The sequence below is a fragment of the Ochotona princeps genome, chromosome 8 (assembly GCF_030435755.1).
Source record: "Ochotona princeps isolate mOchPri1 chromosome 8, mOchPri1.hap1, whole genome shotgun sequence".
Lineage (NCBI taxonomy): Eukaryota > Metazoa > Chordata > Mammalia > Lagomorpha > Ochotonidae > Ochotona > Ochotona princeps.
This window is the reverse complement of record NC_080839.1, coordinates 66,413,702-66,432,315: the sequence shown is the minus strand read 5'-3', so window position 1 is coordinate 66,432,315 and position 18,614 is coordinate 66,413,702. Positions and strand designations below refer to the sequence as shown.

Below are 18,614 nucleotides of genomic sequence, written 5' to 3'. Positions count from 1 at the left end.
TGCTTCTGTGTTTCTGCCTGCTTAACTCCTCTGCCACAGCCCAGCTCTCACCAGTCCTTGGCAGGCCACCCAGGTCCACATGCCACAGGATTCCCCTTCTTTCTGCAGTCTAGCGCCTGTATGCCTGCCCTAGCCAGTGGGAAGTGCTCACTCTTCCTTGCTGTGGGTCTTGGTCAACACCTGCTATGGCCAATGCTGGAGCCACTGACCAGATATGCTGTTTAGAACAACTAATTCAATAAAGTGTATTAATTCAGTTCCAAAGTCACAGGAGTCATTTGCAAGTACTTGATGCCCATGGTAGCTGGTGGCTTCCATGTCCATTGGCATCAGGGTTTTGTAGAGTGTTTTCTGCCCTTGCGGAATCTTCCAGATAGTGTTGGGCCACACTGGTTTTGCCTCTTCAGCATCATTCTTCTTTTCCCTGAATCTTGTCTTCTTTTGAAAGAGTTACCAAAATATACCCTTGCATCCCACACTTCATCTCCAGCAGCAAAGAACTAGGTACTTCTCTGAAGTATATTAGGACACAGAACTCTTTTTGGTTGCAGTAACCAGGACTCCAACTCAAGTTAACTTAAGAAAAAAAAAAGAGAGAGAGAGGGAAAGAAAACCTGTTAGCTCTTGTCCCTGAAAGGGTCAGTGATAGTTTCCACACAGCCGGATCCAACAGTGGGTGTGACATCAGAACTCTTATCAGTCTCTCATCTGCTTCTCTCTGTGCCTGGCCTCATTCTGCGCTCTGCATACCCCTGCCTCCTGTGGCCAGAGAGGAGGGACAGAATTGGGCCCAGCTTGCAGTCCACTTCCCGTTCACAATCCCAGAGAAAGAGAGCTCTGTGTATGCTGCGTTCTTGCATTCCATCTCAGGGATCAGCACCTGTTTGGGTCACAGTTGTTAGATCAGTAGTTACGGCCGAGTGAACACACTGACCTGCCTGGTGCAGTGCCCCTATCCATCCTAATGGTGGATCAGAACACCCTTGCTGTGTCTAGTGGGTGCCAAGGGGAGGAGGGAAAAGGCCCCATATTCAAGCAGAGGGGTCTTGAGAGCAGACAGCGTAGATTTTGTGGTGGAATTTGGTTTGGAAATGGTCTCACCATCTTTGTTTGACAGCAACACTCTAGATGCCTGGCAGTGTGTCTGAACAGATGCTCTGCAGATATCTGAGCTGTCGATGGATGGAGAAATGAGTGGATGGATGGGTGGATGAGTGATGTGTGGAAGGATGGGTAATTAGCCACCCTCTGTGAGGAAGGGCCAGTCCCAGAACTCAGGGCTGGCAGCAGGCTCAGCAGGCCACTCGTCCTAGGGTCCAGACAGGTGACTCCTGGAGAGCAGCCCTGGCCACACTGACCTCGACCACCCCTCAGGGCCAAGTGACCCTTGGAGACTGGCTGGTGGCCGAAAGCCTGGCAACCGTCCTGTCCTGTGCATCTCTTGGTCCTAGCTGGATGGCAATTCAGGAGCCAGCACAAGGCAATGCTGGTATCTGTGGTAGCAGCTCTTGCTGGCTCCCCAGTCTCAGACACAGTCCATTCCCCATTCTTTTTCAAGCCTCTTGCAATCGGAAATGTATTTTCACACACACACACACACACACACACACACACACACACACACACAATTCAAGCCAGAGAATCCACATAATTGGTGCTCCCGGCGGACAGCAGCAGGTCGGTGGCTTCTTATGCAAGAGGGTTTGTGGATTTTGGCCGCAGGTCCAGATCCTGGGGAACAGTAGGTGTGTCTTCCATCCAGAAGCTCTTGTTTCTGGCACTGGTCATGGCTGGATGGCTGCTGGGACTGTCTCTCGAGCGAAAAAAATTAATCCTGGGCAGTAATTAGCACTCCTGGGAAGGATTGGGGCGTGGGCCGCCTGTTGTTGAGTTGCTGTCGTCATCCCAGCGGCAGTGGCCTTGGGTAGCCGCGTTAAGAAGTCTAAAGGGCTCAGTGGGACAACCAGGGCGGTGGCGGTGTTTTCTTTTGTGTTGCTTTCATTTCCATCCCTGTAATCTCTCGTCTGAAATAGCCTCCCAGAACTTGGCAATCGTATTTCCTTCCCTGGTTAGTCCTTTTCCCCGTCCTCGCTTTAATTGCATCTTTCTCTGTGCCTGTGTTTATTAAGGAACACAAATGAGCTAGACATTTAGAGGACTTATTTCAGTCCCATTAGACCTGCCCGACTGGAAGATTGGACGCTCGGGGAGGCTTCTGTGAATGAGAGGGTGCAGTCGGCCAGGGGATTATCCCATTGGCCATAATCGGGTCTGCTGGGGAAGGCTATGCGCCTCTCTTTTCTCTCCCTCCCTCCCTCTCTCTTCCTTCCTTCCCCTCTCCTTTGCCCCCTCCTCCCTCCCTCTCTGCCCCTTGTGCTGTTCTGTAGGGCAGGTGCTTGGTAATGGGGGCAGCTGGCTCTCGGCAGTTGGCTATTTGGGGCATTGCTGAGTCTCCTGCTTTCAGGAGCTGACCTTTCCTGCAAATCATGTGCCATCCTCGGGGCTGCTTGGGCATTTGGAAGGAGACAGTCCCTGGGGTGCCAGTGTCCTGCCTCCCCAGCGACCATCCCTGCCTGAATCCTCAGGGAGCCTGCCTAGACTGATGATGACAAGTTGCTCAGCCTCGGGAATTTGAACTTGGAGAATGGACAGGAAACAGCTGGTGAGGCCTTTTGCTGGGGACGCTCAAGGGAGGAACCAGGTCGCGTGAATGTTTAGCATCTCTGCTTTGCTGGAACCAGAACCTTTGGAACCTCGGGCAAGTCACTGTTAGCTCTCTAAGCCTCCATTTCCTCATCCAAGGGGTTTTATTGGGGTACAGATCATGGTGACCTGGTCCTTTTTCTTATTCCTTTCTCAGCTCACAGTTGAGGGGTAGGGGGCAGTGGGAAGCTGTTCTGTTCCATCAGCCCAAGTTCCCTGTGTGGTGTGTCCCTGCCACCTGGGCCTCCTTGGCAGTGTGCAGGGAAAGGAAGATGCCTTGGGGCCCAAGTCACTTACATTCTGCATGCCCTGGCAAAACCCAGGCACAGAGCCCCAGGCAGATTCACAAAGTGACTGGCAAGTAGCATTCTCTGTGCTTCCTAAGAAAAAAGGATATAACCCAGAATGTGCCCATGGCCTCTGCCTCCCCAGGTTGTCGGTGAAGGTTCAGTGTGCCAGACAGCTGCCCCTCCATCACAAGGCCCTGGTGCTGCTGGACCCACAGAGACTGAGCCTGTTCCCTCCTGAGGAATTATGCAAACAGCAGAGCAAATCAAGAAATCCTACGTACGCCCCTCACCCTGGAGGTAACTTCTTTCTGAGTGGCCATGCACTGCAGCGTTTCATTAGCACTGCCAGATGTGGGAAAAGAGCAGGCAGAGGAAAAGTCAGAGAGTACCCGCAAGCCTGCCTCGTCGGTTTGGCGGCTGCTGCAGCTTCAAAGCTATTGGTATTTCCACTGCCCAAAGGCCTCCTCAGCCATTGCTGTATTTTAATAAATGGCTGCTTAAGTCACTTTCCTGGAGGGAACTGCATTGCAGACATGGCCACAAGGCTGAGGGTAGGGGCGAAGAGTGGGACACACTGCTCCCTCCTGTGCCCCTGTTGCTGATGAGGAATTGCAGCGTGCATTCATTCATTCATTTATTTATTCATCATCGCCAAGCCTTGCAACTGGGTGAGGTAGGCTCAGCACGGCAAAGAGGAGTCCCCGGTCAGTGGGCCAACACCAGAGAAGGGTTTGTGGAAGTGATATCGACATAGTCTTGGGCCCAGACAAGCACCTGGGTCTCTGATGTCATAGTAAAATCCACGAGGCATTCCTATGGGAAACCTGGGCCCCTGGAAATGGGTTACTTTCACAGTGCAGTGGACACCAGGCTGGTCCTCTTCCTTGGCGTGAGGAATGCTGAACTTCTTGTAATCCAACTCCAGAAGTCCAGACCCTTGGTGCCAGGCTGGAATCTGACACCAGAGAACCCTCCTCCCAACCTCAGGCAGGGACCATGGCTTTATCTGGTTGCCCTCCTCCCTGTCCATCCATGTCCAGATGTCTGCAGGATCCTCTGAGCCCCAGATACTGAGCAATCAGCCCTGCTCTGCCCACCTGCTGTTGGGCTCATCCTTTGTAAATGGACTGCTTGTGTCTGTGTCCTGGGTACAGCTTAGCCTAGGACAGATGACCACCCCTCTCCCAGGGCTATTGCCACCAAGAACTGGCCTGCAGGCTGTTCTCCAGCATGCATTCAGGGGCCCTGGTCCCTGTCGTCCCCAGCTGTCTTCTCCCTTGCCCACTACCTTGCCCTTGGGGGAGCTTAGGGTTGAACTCCATGCAGCCAAGATGTGGCAGCAGGCTGGGGACGTGGCTAATGTGGGTACCCAGACTTCCACCCAGGACCCTGGAGGGGGTGGCCAAGGCTGTGCACCGTCAGAACTGAGTATGTAATTGGCACCGCGGAACCTGCGGCACCAAGGCTAGACGGGGTTGAGGCAACAGGGAATAACCTAGAGTGGTCAAAAAGGCTTCCTGAAAGAAGTGGGAATGAACTGTGGAAGAAGTGACACATTTTATCACAGAATGTTAAACAGGATGGTCGCTGTGGGCTTGGCGTTTCAAGTGGTGCTCCCCAGGCTAAGCGTGAAAGGGATCCAATACCCCTACATGGAAACAGAGCTACACAGGTCCAGGATGCCCTGCCCTCTGTCCACACCCCCAACCCCCAGCTCCAACCCACAGCCATGAGAAAAACGTAGCCCTGGGAGGCAGTGTTGGTACCCATCTTCCCCCACCATCACCTCATGCCCGCCCCATTCAGAACCTGGCCCTGTGACGGAAAACCTTCAAGTCACTGGAACCCATCCATGCTCTGCGTGCAAAATGCACCATCCACAAAGGTCTCTGATGGAGGCTGAGAGAGCTGAGGCATGTGGAGCGTGTAGGGTACAAAGTGCGAGTGGGCCAGGGCAGCTCCCCATCCCCTGACACAAAAGGAGGCACGGTGGCAATGTTGCCATAGTGACAGCCATGGTCATCTAAATAGAGGTGGTACCCAAAGTGGACCCCAGAAAGGCTGTGTGGGTCCAAAGAGGTGATTGAAGGGAAGTTATAGGGAAAAGAGAGTTTTGAATACCCCCACTAGGGCTAGCCAGTTTCAAGCATATGTCGGGTCTACAATGAGAGGAGAGCAGTGTGGGAGCCTGCGTGTACCCAAGAGCAACTATCCCTGAAGTCAGGGTGGTACAGTGGGACTTCCAGGAAGAGGTAGCACAAAGTCAGGCACTGCCACACTCTCCTTACTCACACGCATCCCTCAAGGCGGCTCTACTCAGCAAAGGGAGGCGGAGGCCCCGAAACATACACAGGGGTCCCGGCTGCCAGCCCTGGACATTGAGATGATTGGGTTCCAGGGTACTGCAGAGCACGAGAAAGAATTCAGGCTAGCTTAGGGATCCTGCAAACACACATGTGCACACCTGCATGCACGTCTGAACACCCACACATGCATCCTCACCCTTCTGTGCCATTTCTCCTGGGTTACACTTCCAAGCCCACCTGCCTTGGTAGGCTCCCTGTGCCACGTGTAAACCTTCATGCCCTCCTGTGACTGCCCAAGTCCCCTGCCTCCCTATTGCCGTGACCCATAGAGCCCAGGCGATGGCCACTTGGGCAGCGTGGGTCTCCCGTTGTACAGCATCCGTGGGCAGCATAGCACAAGGATACAGGGGTGCCAGCCATTGAAATTTTGGGGCTCATCATCTGCATAACCTGCCCACCCAGGTGATACTATGGGAATGTTTTCAGAGAGGCCAATATAGAACACTGGCCCTGAGGGACTCATCTGAGGTGTGCCTTCTCAGTAGGAGCCCTCTGCCCTGGAAGGTTCTTTCCTTTCCACCCTAAGTTCCGTGGCCTGGTTACCACTACTGTGGAAGGGGAGTGCTGACCCCTGCTCTTCCAGCTACATAGAGCTGCTGTGGGAAGCCCACTGGGTGGGTACAGAGAGATCTGAGAAGTTGGGGCCAGCATCCATCTCCCTACCTGCCTTGGGCCTGTAAATCTCCATGAAGGGCACCCCTACCCAGTGTCAGAAGCAACACAAACCAAGAGGGGAAGACCCCAGGGAGAAACATGGTCCTTTTTGTCACCAGCATGCACGGCGCCAGTGGTCCCAGGCTGCCGGCCGGGGGTGGAAGTGGCAGCCTGGAAGCCAAGTATCCCTGCTTGGTTAATCTAAAAATAAACAGAAAGGCAACAAAAATCTATGTTTCAATTACTGCACACAAGCTGTTCAAACAGCCAGCCCCACACTGGAGATGTGAACCTGTCAACAGAGACTGCCTCGTTTGCATGCTTGGGTGGTGACAAAACACACAACCTCGCAACAGGCTGTCCTCTGCTCCGGCCTGGCGCTTGTGTGTGTGTGTGTGCATAATTAAATTATAAAAGCATGCATGTAGAATGAAGACAGTGGAGATGTGAGGCAAGTACATGAAGAGAGGCTAGCAGCCCCAACATAAAGCAGAGAGGGGCAACAAGTCTCCCACAAAGTGACCCTGGCCACTCATCCTCTGGGACTGGCTGCTGTCCTGGAGGAAGCCCTAGAGAGCAGTGTGGGTCTCCACGTCCAAGGCCAGGGTGAAAGCCTACGGGTGGGGTAGGGGAGAGCCCAGGACACACGGAAGCCCTCAGCTGCCCTCCCCGCCGGGGTGCCCTCCCTGCCTGCCACCGAGACAGAATCCCAGCCCCTCAACTTCTCACTCACCCCCCCAGTATCTTGCCCTGAGTCAGGCATGATGTGAAAGAGGTTGCCAGGGAACTGGAGGTGATTTGTCGAGGAAGGACAGAACATACATCAACCACGGAGCATTGTGGGCAAGAAGACTCAGAGATGAGCCTCGTGGGACGTGGGCTCCTTGGCTACTTTCTGGGGAGAGCTGTGGATATGCAGGGTCCTCCCAGGGATGGAGCACTTCCGGGGGTGAGGGGCATTACTGGGCACACATCCTGCGGGCACGGAAGTGGCTGTGGGTTCCACAGGGATTTAAGTGTCCACAGCCCTCATGCCAGACTCTAGTGATAAGGTGCCATACAAGACAGTCGCCTCTGTGGCTGAACTTCATCTCCTAACCCATCCCAGGCAGGCCTTGCTCGGCCGGCACTGCAACGGCTGCTCCCTAATGTTTCCAAATAGACTTCTGAATAGACTCTTGTCTGAAAGAAAGCAAATTGCAAGGGCATTTTTGGCAGCCAAATAGAGAGCACATCTATCTTTCCTCTTTGCCACCCTCGCCGCCAGGTCTGGCTGCAGGCAGCAAGTAGGACTCATTCATCAGCTTGGGTCACTGACGGACACCATTTCCTGCGACGAGGGAGCTCGTTGAATTAGTCAGTCCTGTGAGATGCAGGATAATGAGGCGTGCCTGAGAGGCAGCCCCAAATCAGCGAGTAGGTAGGAGGCCCAGTTGGAGAAGAGAGGGAACTGGGAGTGGGCAGGATCCTGGAGAGTGGGCTCTGGGTCTCATTGCTTCCACGGGAACCACAAGAATGAAGAAAGAAGGGAGGCCAGGAGGGAGCCTGGTGTAGAGGATGCCTCTGGCTAACTTCTCAGCCCCCTGGAGGCACCCAAACCTGCAGTAGCCCCCCAAGCCTGCACCGATCCCAATGCTCATGAGCTCCTCATTTGTGCGTCCTCTTCTCGCTCAGTTTATGCTGCAATTATGTTGCCAACTGTCATTTCCCATATCTTTAGTATTTTTCATTATCACCATTATAATGATTTACACCAGGAGCAAGAGCACAATTGCGTCGTTAATTAGTCCCAGGAGAAAAGTCTTTGAGTCATGTGTGCTTTAAGAAAGAAAGGTGAAAATACACATATGTATACATGTACACACACAGAGACTTGTATGTGCATGTATGTATCACTACTTCACAACCTGCAGGCAGGGTTTCTCAGGGTGAAGGTGCATGCTGGGACGGAGGGCGATGAGATGCTTGGGCTTTTAATATTGTTTCTCTGAAACGGACACCAGATACCGCCTTTCTAAAGCCAGAAGATTGCTTTTTTGCGGAAGAAATTGGGCCCAGAAAAGGAATCAGTGGCGTTTTTCCTGAAACCTATCATCAGAAAAGCATTTTGAACATTTGTCTTTTTAGGTCATGCATTAAGCCCTGTAATTATGGAATATGGCTTTTCCCCAAAAATACATCTGGCCCCCGAGGCCATCCAGAGAATCAGAAGGCCGAGTCCAGGGCCCCTGGACCTCATCGTGCCTGGATCTCAGGCTGCTGTGGCTCAGACTTCCACCTGCACAAGGCGCAGGTGCTGACTTGGTAGTGCTGGGCAAGACCTGAGAGTCTGCATTGCTGACCAGCACCTGGGCGTGCCAGTGCTGCCCCCACCCCTCCACTCACACACACACTCAGGGGAGAGCTCTGGTTGCTGTCATCCTCGGTGTAAAATGCCATAGGTCCATGTTTCCCTACCTGTACCCCATGGGATGCTAATGACAAGGAGGTGGCTTTCCCAGCACCTTCGGGTGCTGAGATCACCCAGGATGTCATGTGGCCCTGAGTGCTGCAGGACATCTCCTTGGCCCACTTTAGCACTCTTTGTACAAAAGGAGGAAGGGGGCAAGTGGAGGGATGGTGATGCATACACTCGTGGAGGGGCTGGTGTTGATGGCTCTGCTTAGCTACACGGACCTCAAGTGTTGTACATTAAATATGAGCAGCTTCATGCATGTCTGTTGTCCCTCCACAAGGCAGTGTCACAAATCAAGGAGGACCTTATGAATGCTAGCGGCGTGGCCCTGTGATGCCATACTGCAGCTGGAATGACCCTGGGTTGGCTGGCTCGTTGCCCCTTCCCACTCCCCAGAAGCCAGCAGCACCCAGGGTGCTGGGTTTCATCCTCTCAAAGCTCTGTCCAGGCCAAACCTGGAGAATTCACACAGGTCCAGCTGCTGCTGTCTCCAGCCTGCTTTCTGGGGACCATAGAGACAGTGATCCTAGACACTGTTGCCACCTGAGGCCCCAGGCCTGAACGCAAAGGACAGAGGGCACAGCTCTGGCTTCTAATCCGATTTGTCCTGTGCCCGCCTGGAGGCCATGAGGGAAGCTGTGTGGCTGGTTGCCACATAGCCTGCAGCAGGCCCTGCCGGGGAACCTTCTGGCTGCTGAGCAGCAGGGCTGGGCTATACCACACCAGCCTGAGGAAAGAGTTTGGGGAGCCTGGGCCCCAGGTCTCCATGTTGGCCCTTGCTGAATGGGTGTGGCCTCATGGAGGGTGGCCGGTGATGACTGGAGTGCCGCTCAGGATGATGGTGTCAATTGGTGTCAGGGCCAGGCAAGGTGAAGAGGAGGGGTTGCAGAGTAGAGGCAAAATGTGACAGCAAGCAAAACGTTCAGCTCGCCTGGAGCCTTGCTGTTTTCCCAAAAGAAACTAACAATGGAACCACACCTTAGGTTGCTCGTCCTATAGAAGGCCCAGGGAGAAGAGGCCCTTGGCCTGGGGTGTGTGGGAGGTTTAATGGCTCGGCACAGGCAGGCACCCCCATGTGTCCCGTCACAGCCACCTTTCCAATGCACTTAGTGGTGCTGGATTCCCCCACCTCCTCCCCGAGGAATTTTTCTGACCGAGTGCAGGACCAAGACTAGTGGCAGGCTAGTGAGGCAGAAATGGATGGGGCATCTCTTTCAGGGCTGGGTGAGTGCAGCTGGATCCCTCCTCCAACCAGCCGCAGACCCTGGATCCCACAGCAGAGGGCTCCAAGTGCTCCCTGCTTGGAAGAGCTGGTTGCTGTGGTCCAGCAAATACTGCCTGAGCTCTAGCCCAGGGTGCCCAGCCCTGAGCTCCGTCAGCCAAGGTGGAGGAAGCTCAGGGCAAAAGCTGGTCCTGTCTCCAAGAACAGGGCAAGAACTGTAATGGGGTAGGAACCATGCCATCCATCGCTGGAGTAGAGGCCTGGGAAGTCCAGCGTCCATGAGCTCTGGGCAGACCAAGCTGCCCAAGGAAGACCAGATGGGAGTCTTCTGAGCTAGTGAGAACTTAGAGCAGTGGGGTGCCCCAGCCCCAGGAGGCAGTCAGGGGCACTGCCCGGGAGCATCCTCAGCTCCCGCTCAGAGCCATGCCATGTCGTGGCCAAGCAGCTTCTCCGGGAGCTCCTGAACAGTTCCTTTGAGTTGCATTTGCCAAGATGGTGTTCTGGCTGCAGTGGAGGATTTTGTTCCAGAAGAGAGGCTAAGAGATGCAGAGAGGGAAGCTGAAATAATCAAGATGGGCACAGGCTGTTCCAATCCACTTGGCAACACATCTCCCCCCAGATGAGGCCATCACACATTTTCCAATCGGGCCGGACAGGCTGAGAGGCTCATTCCTCAGCCAGCCGCCCTGTCTGGAGGCAGCGCGGGCGCCCCTGCCTTCCCGCGGATTCATCACGCCTCAGGGGCCCCGCACAGCCGGCCGCCCACTCCTCCAGCGACTCTTAATGATAGCGACGAAGTGAGGGTCGTTAGCCACCTGTGAGCCTGCGTGCCGTGGGCACACACGGTGCATGTTAATATGCAAGTGCCACCGCCAGCATCCAGCACACACAGCGTGTTGCCAGATGCAGACCGCCGCCGCTCTGCCCGCGCACTCGACTGGGCATGGCGGCCTGTCTAGGTGCCGTGGGCTCCCGGACCCTGCCCTGTCGGCCCCAGCCCAGCGCAGACAACACAAACACTTGGTGTCGCACAGCAACTCCTAATTACTTACTCATGAATTATTCATGGATTTTCTAGGGGAAAAAAATCTGCGTGACCAGGCTACTGGTCTGGTAGCCAGCAACTGCTTGGGAGATGGAAGCTCACCACCAACTGGTGGAGGCTGGAGAGTCATGGTCTGAGCTCCAGGGCTGAGCCAGGGGTCCGCTTGCTCCCCTTGTGCAGCCATCCCCAGGCCCCAGGAGTCCCGGTTCTCCCTTGGCCTGGGCCCTGGGGTCTTGCTGGCCCCTCTGAGCTGTAGAAAGACCCATCCTTTAAAGAGTTTAAAGTACAAGGTTCCCTACCTACCGTGTTTGGCCGAGGAAGATCTTCTGACTCCCAATTCATTGACTCCCAGGGGAGACATCCTGCAGCACCCCAGTGGCCTTGTGCAGGGGCCATGTGTGTTTGTAGACTGCAGGACACACCCGTGGCTTCGGAGCTGCAGTATCCTCTTTCTTCAGCCCAGGAACCTGCCCATCTTCTGGGGACCCCAGGACTGCAGGCCGGTCTGGTCCCACCAGCAACTGTGATCAGGCCAAGTGACGGCCATATCAGCCACATGGGAAAATTCATCCCATTTTCCAGATGAATAAATTGAGGTCCAGGGAGGTTTCCAACAGCCCACAGAGACCAAACCTTGAACTTAGGTTTGCTGATTCCCACTCAGGTCTGTGTCCACTGCCCAGGACCTCACATTACAAGTCCCAGAAGGTCCCCCAAGGACCATGAGCCTGCAGAGTGGGAAGGAGGATGGGCCTAGGACTTGTTTCATAAGCCAAGCTAGGTGTGGTTATATCACACACACCATGGGGAGGAGGTCCCCTGGACACAGAAACCCTCAAATTCCACAACTCTATGGCCAGTCCAAGCTGCAGGGTCAGAGAGATGCTCTACCACCAGGGACTGCCTAGACTCTGCATCTGTCTGGAGCACTGGGCTTGAAGGAGTCCGGACTGGAGGAGGTGGGAGGAGCAGTTCCAAAGGCTGACATGATCTTCATACCCACACTGGCTTTATGGAGCCCAGGTCACCAACATCCCGCCAACAGAGTGGAGCTTGGCCATGCCAGGTGACTTCTCTTTGACTCCAAAGCAGGGATCATCAGCTAGAGGCAACCTAATGACTATCTTAAAAATATAGAAGCACACAGACTGCACCTGCACCGTTGGATCCCATTCCAGGCACATGCTCTGAACAGGGGGCTACTTGCTCCCTTTTGAAGGTGCATCAAGCCCCAAGAAGGCCAAGGTGGAAGCTGTGTTTTCTCTGGGCACCAGGGACCGAGAGGAAGGAGAGTGGCAGGGTGCTGAGGGTCCTAGGCACCAGCGGTGAGTGGTGGTTTGGGAAGGAACTGAGGGCACTTCTGGGGAGCCACCTGAGGAGCCGGCACCCCATCCCTCAGAGCAGACAAGCAGCAGGGAGCTGACCTTGGCTCTTTCCCAGAGCGGAGCGGTGGAAGAGAAAGGCCTTGCCCACGGGGACCAGGATGTTGATGCACGCAGCAGACTGGCCTGGTGGTACCTTGCAGTGTTCTCCAGCTCGTTTGGGAGTTAGCATCCCAGCTGTGGCTCTCCCCAGAGCCCAGTAGTCCCCTGTGTCCTCACTGCAGCATGTAGGGACACGGAGGGGGCTTTGTCTGGGGGATGTGCCTGTGTGCACCTGGGTGTGGCTCTGAACTGGGGGTTGATGACAAAACACCGGAAGTAGGGGCCCTTCGGCCAGTTAGTGTATCCAGGGATGGGTTCACCCCCACAGCTTGTACGTACTCCAGCTCTAAAAGCAGCTCCTTCTCTTCCTGCTGCTGCTCCCTGAAGGACAAGGGAGAGGGCAGGAAGTGGGGAGCAGAAGGCCTGAGCCTCCCCTCCGCCAATTTATGAACGGGGCCCGGGCTCCAGCGTCACTCAATCCAATTGGCAATCTGGATGCCACACCAGCTACCATGAGAATGAGCACACACGATCACAGGGGGGCTGGGGAGGGCACCCCGGTGCTGCCTGGCAGGCTCTGTGCCCAGGTGAGCCTTCAGGCAAGTACCAAACAGGGTTCTCCCTACCCTCTTTCCTGACAGTTTTGTCACGGGATCTGAAGCCAGAGCCAAGCTTTGCAGTAAAATGGCCGTCCAACTTTAACTTTAACCCCCTGCCCTGGGCCTCAGTCATGTTTCTGGATGCCAGAGCCAGCTACTCTGCCTGCTGTGAATCCTGTGCCCCTATGGGCACCCCCTGTATATACACACTGTTGTGTGTCTCTGCTCTGGCTGCCATCTCTCCATGGGAAAGACCTCATGCCAGTCATTGCCAGGAAAGGATACCCACCTTGACAAGAAAGCAGTGCTATATACTTTGTAACTACTTGGCCAACAGATGCATTCAGGGCCTCCTTCCACCCCCCTTGTGCCTGTACACACACACACACTGGACAGCTGTGTCACGCTGGTTAAGTACCCAATAGGAAACGTGCAAGGTGCCACCCCTGGAGCTGGCACCCTGCCCTCCCCCTCAGGGTAAACACATTTCTTTCACTCTGTGTACAGGGAAATTAAGCTGAGAACATAGTCAGACTCAGACGCTGGCATGCGAACAGCTGACCTTTGTGTGCAGTCTCTTAAACGAGGCTGCCACCAGACTGTGTGGCCTCGGCTGCCCCTAGCCCCCACCCCCTCATTGGCATTCTGAGGAGACAGGAAGACATGGGTTGCAGAGTGGGGCCAGCAGGGGGTGCAGGCTGCCAGGGCCCAGGCTTTGCTGTCACGCATGGCACTTTGGGTAAGCGAAAGTGCAGTGTGACCCTGCAGTTACCTCCTCTCGGCACACATCAGGGGCATGGGGGTTGCCAGTCGCCGGCAGTGCTTGCCCACCTCCTCCCTCACCAGCAGGGTGGAGGTGGTTTCTTTGGCAAAATGTGTTTGCCATGTTTGGCAGGAACAGAAAGGCTTGGGGTGGGGGTAAGTGGGGAAGGATATCAGGCAGGCAGTCTTGGCCAGGCTGGAATCGATACCGAGTGGGATCTCATTGCTTCACACAATATTCATAACCCAGGTGGGCAGCTGTCTTCCCTAGGAGCTGCACTGTCTAGGGCACATAGCCCCAAAGTAGCCACCACAGGGGTTGGGGACCAAAGGGTCAGGTCTGAAAGTGGCCTCTCACCTCTCTCTCTCTCTCTCTCTCTCTCTCTATCTATCTATCTATCTCTATCTCTATCTCTATCTCATCTCTATCTCATTCTCATGGGCTGGCCCAGATGCATGCTCCCAACCTAACTGCAGTGGTGGCTGGACTTGTTGTGCCTGGTGCCCCATTTGTATATGCAGCATGGTCACTACCACACCTAGGATCCATTCTAGGAGAGCGAGGGGGATCAGCGGGAGCCCTGCCTGGGTGTGTGAATCTTGGCAGAGAAGCGCCTAAGCCGTGGGGCAACAGGCCCTCCAAGTGCAGATTCTGCTCTGTGAGCTATCCCAGTAGGCCCCCAGCCTGATGGACAGGGAAGGCGGGGCCTTTCTTCACTCCAGTGCCTCTGTGGAATTGCCTCCCATAGGAGCAAAGAGGTCTCTGTGTGGCAGGTCCTCACTTCACACCGTGTGTTTGTCCTCCTGAAAGTGTTTAATGATGGAAGGAGTGTGGGGGGACTAAGCGTCTGATGGTGTGCGCATTCAGTGTACAAGTACTAAACACTGGTCTATGACAGACAGATGCTCTGGTGATCAGAAGGACCTGGATCCTGTTCTGCAGATGCAGGAAGCATCACAGCTGTGCACACAGCTGGGAGCTGCAGGCCTGAAGGCTGGAGTGGGGGCCAAGGACAGTACCTGGGCTGAGAGAAGCCAGACCTCCACCAGCGGCAGGGTCCCACCCCAAACATGACAGAGGAGCAGTGTGGGCTTGGACGCCACGTGGAGAGCGGAGACATGAGGACTTTAGGAACCGGGAGATGTCAGAGACAGCCACCCAGCTCCTAGGTGGGTGCTGGGAGAATGAGGCTGCCCAGATGCCCAAGTGCTTGCTGGGCCACCCACCTGAGAAAGGACCTTATTCTGCAAGCACCAAAGTAAAGCATCCTGATCGCATGTGAAAGAAAGCACAGGGGACATAGCAAGGTTTAATGAGGTCATCCCTCCATGAGAACAGGTGCGGGCCTCTCTGGATGATTCTGAGCATGTTCAATCTGCATTCAGACTGGGCTTCATCAAGGTATGGGTTCCACTTCTTCCCACCCTCTTCTCCTGGACAAAGACTTTCTTTGAGATCCTGGTAAAATTCCTTCTAAGGTTTTGTTACTCAATATCATCAGACATAGCCCCAGACAGAGGGGATTCTCTTAGGGTACATTTCCTGGGAAGAAGGTGGGAACCAACTATAGAGCTATGGGGGGTATGGGCAGGACTTCTTATCTAACGTGCTGGGCTGCGTCCAAGGCTGCCACCTGGCACGTTCCTCTGCTGGTGTTTGTACTCCTAGTCTAATTTCTATCTTCCTGCCCAACAGCTCTAGATTCAGAGGAGAAACAGATAGTCACTGTGGAGGGGGCATCCCCCAATGAGGGAAGTGGGGCGGAGAGCTGGGGTGGCTTTCCCTGAGAGAATGAAAGCGTGAGGATAGCACTGAGCAAATGTATCATGAGGAGTTCATGTGGGACACGTGACATTTGGGTCCTGAGGTGAGATGCTGACTGGCTGGAGGACGGTGGGGGCCGTGCTTAGGGAAAAAGAGACTTGGCAGTGTAGCCCTGGGAGCCATCAGAGAGGAGGTGGCACTCATCCAGGGAGAGTGAAGGAATAAGAGGAAGAAATATGACTCCAACGAGCCCCCAGCCTGGAGCAGGGAGTCCACAAGGGGCCGCTGGGACGGAGACTGGGAGAGCACTAGGGGCTCCAGAAACTGTGGCATAAGGTCTAGAAAGAGCGAACTCCACCACACATATGTGGGGAGTCAGGAAGCCAAGAGATGACTGTCACATGGGGTTTCAGAGCAGGTGGCTCATGCCTTGGGGACACACACAAACACACCCCCATGTAGGGACCAGGGCAGGAGCTGCCCAGGCACGGCTATAGAGTGAGCCTTGGGGAGGAGCCACTCAAAACTAGCTTCAGACAGTGCTCAGCGACCTTGGCTGAGAAAGTTTGTAGCGTGATCAAAAGGGGAATTGATTTTTATTTTTTAAAAAATCATGTAGTGCTGAACATGTGTTTTGGAAAAAAAAAAAAAAAGAATGTGACCCTAGAAACCTGGAGGCATCATGATGAAATAAATACTGACCCAACTTCCCATTCCCCATATCCCCCACCACATCCGCTTGCAGAGGTAGTGGTCAGTGGTGCCTCAGGTGAGCAACAGGCTTAGCCCAGGCTGCAGGTTGGACTCAGCTCTGTGCACCTGTAGAGGGCACAGCAGCCAACCACACTGGCTGCCCAGGGTGGGTGCCTGCCAGGGTGGGGACATGGAAGAGTGCAGTGCGACCAGCTGTGTGAGGTGCTATTCACACTGAAGTGGGCAGCAATGCCTGAGCCCTGTCAGGGCTGAGCTGGACTGGGAGGGTTGAGGGGAAGGCAGTAACGACCCTCGCAGCCCAACCTGGATGTGGTTGGAGAATAAAAGGGGTAAAGAAAGCCCAGTTGTATGTGAGCTGTGGGCGTGCTGCCCCAGGGTCCTGTCCACAGGGTCCACCGCAGTGCTGCATCCTGCCCCTGCTGCCCCCTGCTGCCCCCTGTTGCCCCCTGCTGCCCCCTGCTGCCCCCTGGCCTCTGCCATCTCTATCCTTCCTCACAGAGGAAAGCCTTGGCTCCCAGTGGACAGGGGACCAGGCCACTCATGGGAATGTGGAGCCAAGTGTCATCCTCAGTGGTCCAAAGGCCCTGATGACATGTGGGATGCAAGGTGTCCATGGCAATCCTGAGGATGTCATGAGGCAACTGTGTGGAAAGGGCCTGGTGACCCAGGCTGGGATCTGTAGTGTTCCCAGGTAAATTTCAGGAATGTGGCTAGGAAGAGGGAAGTCAGTTCCCAGCAGCATGGCACACTTGAGTGGCACAGTGAGTCAGGCTGAGAGGTTCTGCCTGCTTCCCTTCGCCTGGTACCTGACCCTGGAAGTCCCCAGGCCGTGGATGGGGGCAGTCCCTGTCTCCCACCTCACAGGCACTGGGATTAGCTTGACCCAGAGGGCCTGGAGCACAAATAAACACATCTACAGACATGGCTGGGGGGAGGAGGAGCTCAAACCCCAGTCATTACTAAATCGTGTTTGTGTTGTTCATGTGACCCCTGGTAAAGCATGACTTTTCACCCTAGCCTGGTTCGAATCCTGCCTCCCACCCTGGTGCTCCCTGCTCTACAGGCACACACACACCACTGATTCATCACCCAAGAAGTGGGGAGGGAAGGGGACAGGCTCTGCAAGCTGACCGCACTTGGGGAAGGAGCTGGTATGGGAAAGCCCGCCACAGATCCCAGGGCACCAAGTGGTCCCATGGCTGCCTCCACACAGCTGCGTCTCTGAGCCGCCCTGTTCTGCTCTGTGCCCTCAGGTTCGGGCTCTGTTCCCCTGTGAGAAGCCGCCGCGGCCCACCGAGATGTCCCGGCACCACAGTCGCTTCGAGAGAGAGTACCGCGTGGGCTGGGACCGCCGTGAGTGGAGCGTCAATGGCACGCATGGGACCACCAGCATCTGCAGTGTCACCGCGGGGGCCGGGGGCGGCTCAGCAAGCAGCCTCAGCGCCCGGCCTGGCCTCCTCCCGCTGCCCGTGGTGCCCTCCCGGCTGCCCACACCCGCCACGGCCCCGGCGGCCTGCACCACAGGCAGCACCGAGGCCATCACCAGTCTCGTGGCCAGCTCCGCCTCGGCAGTCACCACCAAGGTAAGCCCTGAGCAGGAGTTGGGCATGAGCGACGGCTTTGCAGGAAGACACTGTCCGTCTAGAGCACAGGGCTGAGGGTCCCCACTGGGCCTCACAGCCCCGCAGGCACAGGCAATTCAGTCCTCACTATGGAGGACACAGAGGCTCCCAGGCTTGGGAGCGCTGGTCCAAGGCCGCAGGTCTCTTCCACGGGGATCCAGGCCTGGCACCAGCACAAGCCCAAGGAGCAAAACTCCAGGTCTTGGCACACCTGGGAAAGTGGCAGTGTGTGAGAGTGATGTAAGTGGTGTATGAATGGGATGTGGCTCCAAGGGGCTGTGCCAGGCACACCAAGCCCATTTCCTAACACTCACTGCCCCGAGAGCCTCAGACCAACTGAGCCCTGGAGGGCCAGCAGGACGCCCAATAGGCCCTATCCCCACCACTACTGGCCAGGGCTCGATAGACTGCCTCTGCACATGCCAGCCATTTAGGGCTGCCCCCTGGGAAGCCCTGGCCAAGCCAACCTGAGCGGGCACCCCTGTATATGTGTGTGTGTTTGTCTAAATGCATGCGTCTCCTCTTTGCTAGTTTTCATCAAAGTTGCCAGAGAAATTAAAGGCGGCAAGTTCCAGCCCAGCCATTGTGCATGGCTGCAGCGCTGGGCGGAGTGCTCTGGGCTTGCGGTGCCTTTGTCGCCGTCATACTCCCAACCCGCTGTCAGCGCTGCTGCCGGTCCCAGAGCCCAGCCAGGCTGGAACAATGGAGCTGTTGTGGGCCACCGCACGGCGTGCTGACAACTTGCTGCAGTGCCTTATTGATTTTATTCTCCCGTTGTGAAATTGCCACCCCGCCGAGGGGCGGAGGGCAGGAATGCCGGGCAGGGGACGTGAAAGATTATTTGGGCACACTGCCCCCCAGGCCAGCACAGCACATTCCTCCCTCTTTCCACCCTGGGTGCTTCACCACGGTAACCTCTGCACAGCAGAGGCAGCCCCAGGCCCAGCAGCCACATCTGGCAGGAGCAGCCGAGAATGGTAGCCTCTGGGGGCT

General features: G+C 55.5%; 1 protein-coding gene across 1 annotated transcript in view; it reads left to right on the top strand.

Moving 5' to 3' along the window:
• KLHL29 (kelch like family member 29) overlaps positions 1–18,614 on the top strand; it is a 252,231-nt gene that overhangs the window by 130,391 nt on the left and 103,226 nt on the right. The window contains exon 3 of the mRNA XM_058668207.1: positions 17,253–17,582. Within this exon, the coding sequence (XP_058524190.1) occupies positions 17,298–17,582 (285 nt within the window). The 5' untranslated portion in view covers positions 17,253–17,297. The remainder of the gene's footprint in view (positions 1–17,252; positions 17,583–18,614) is intronic.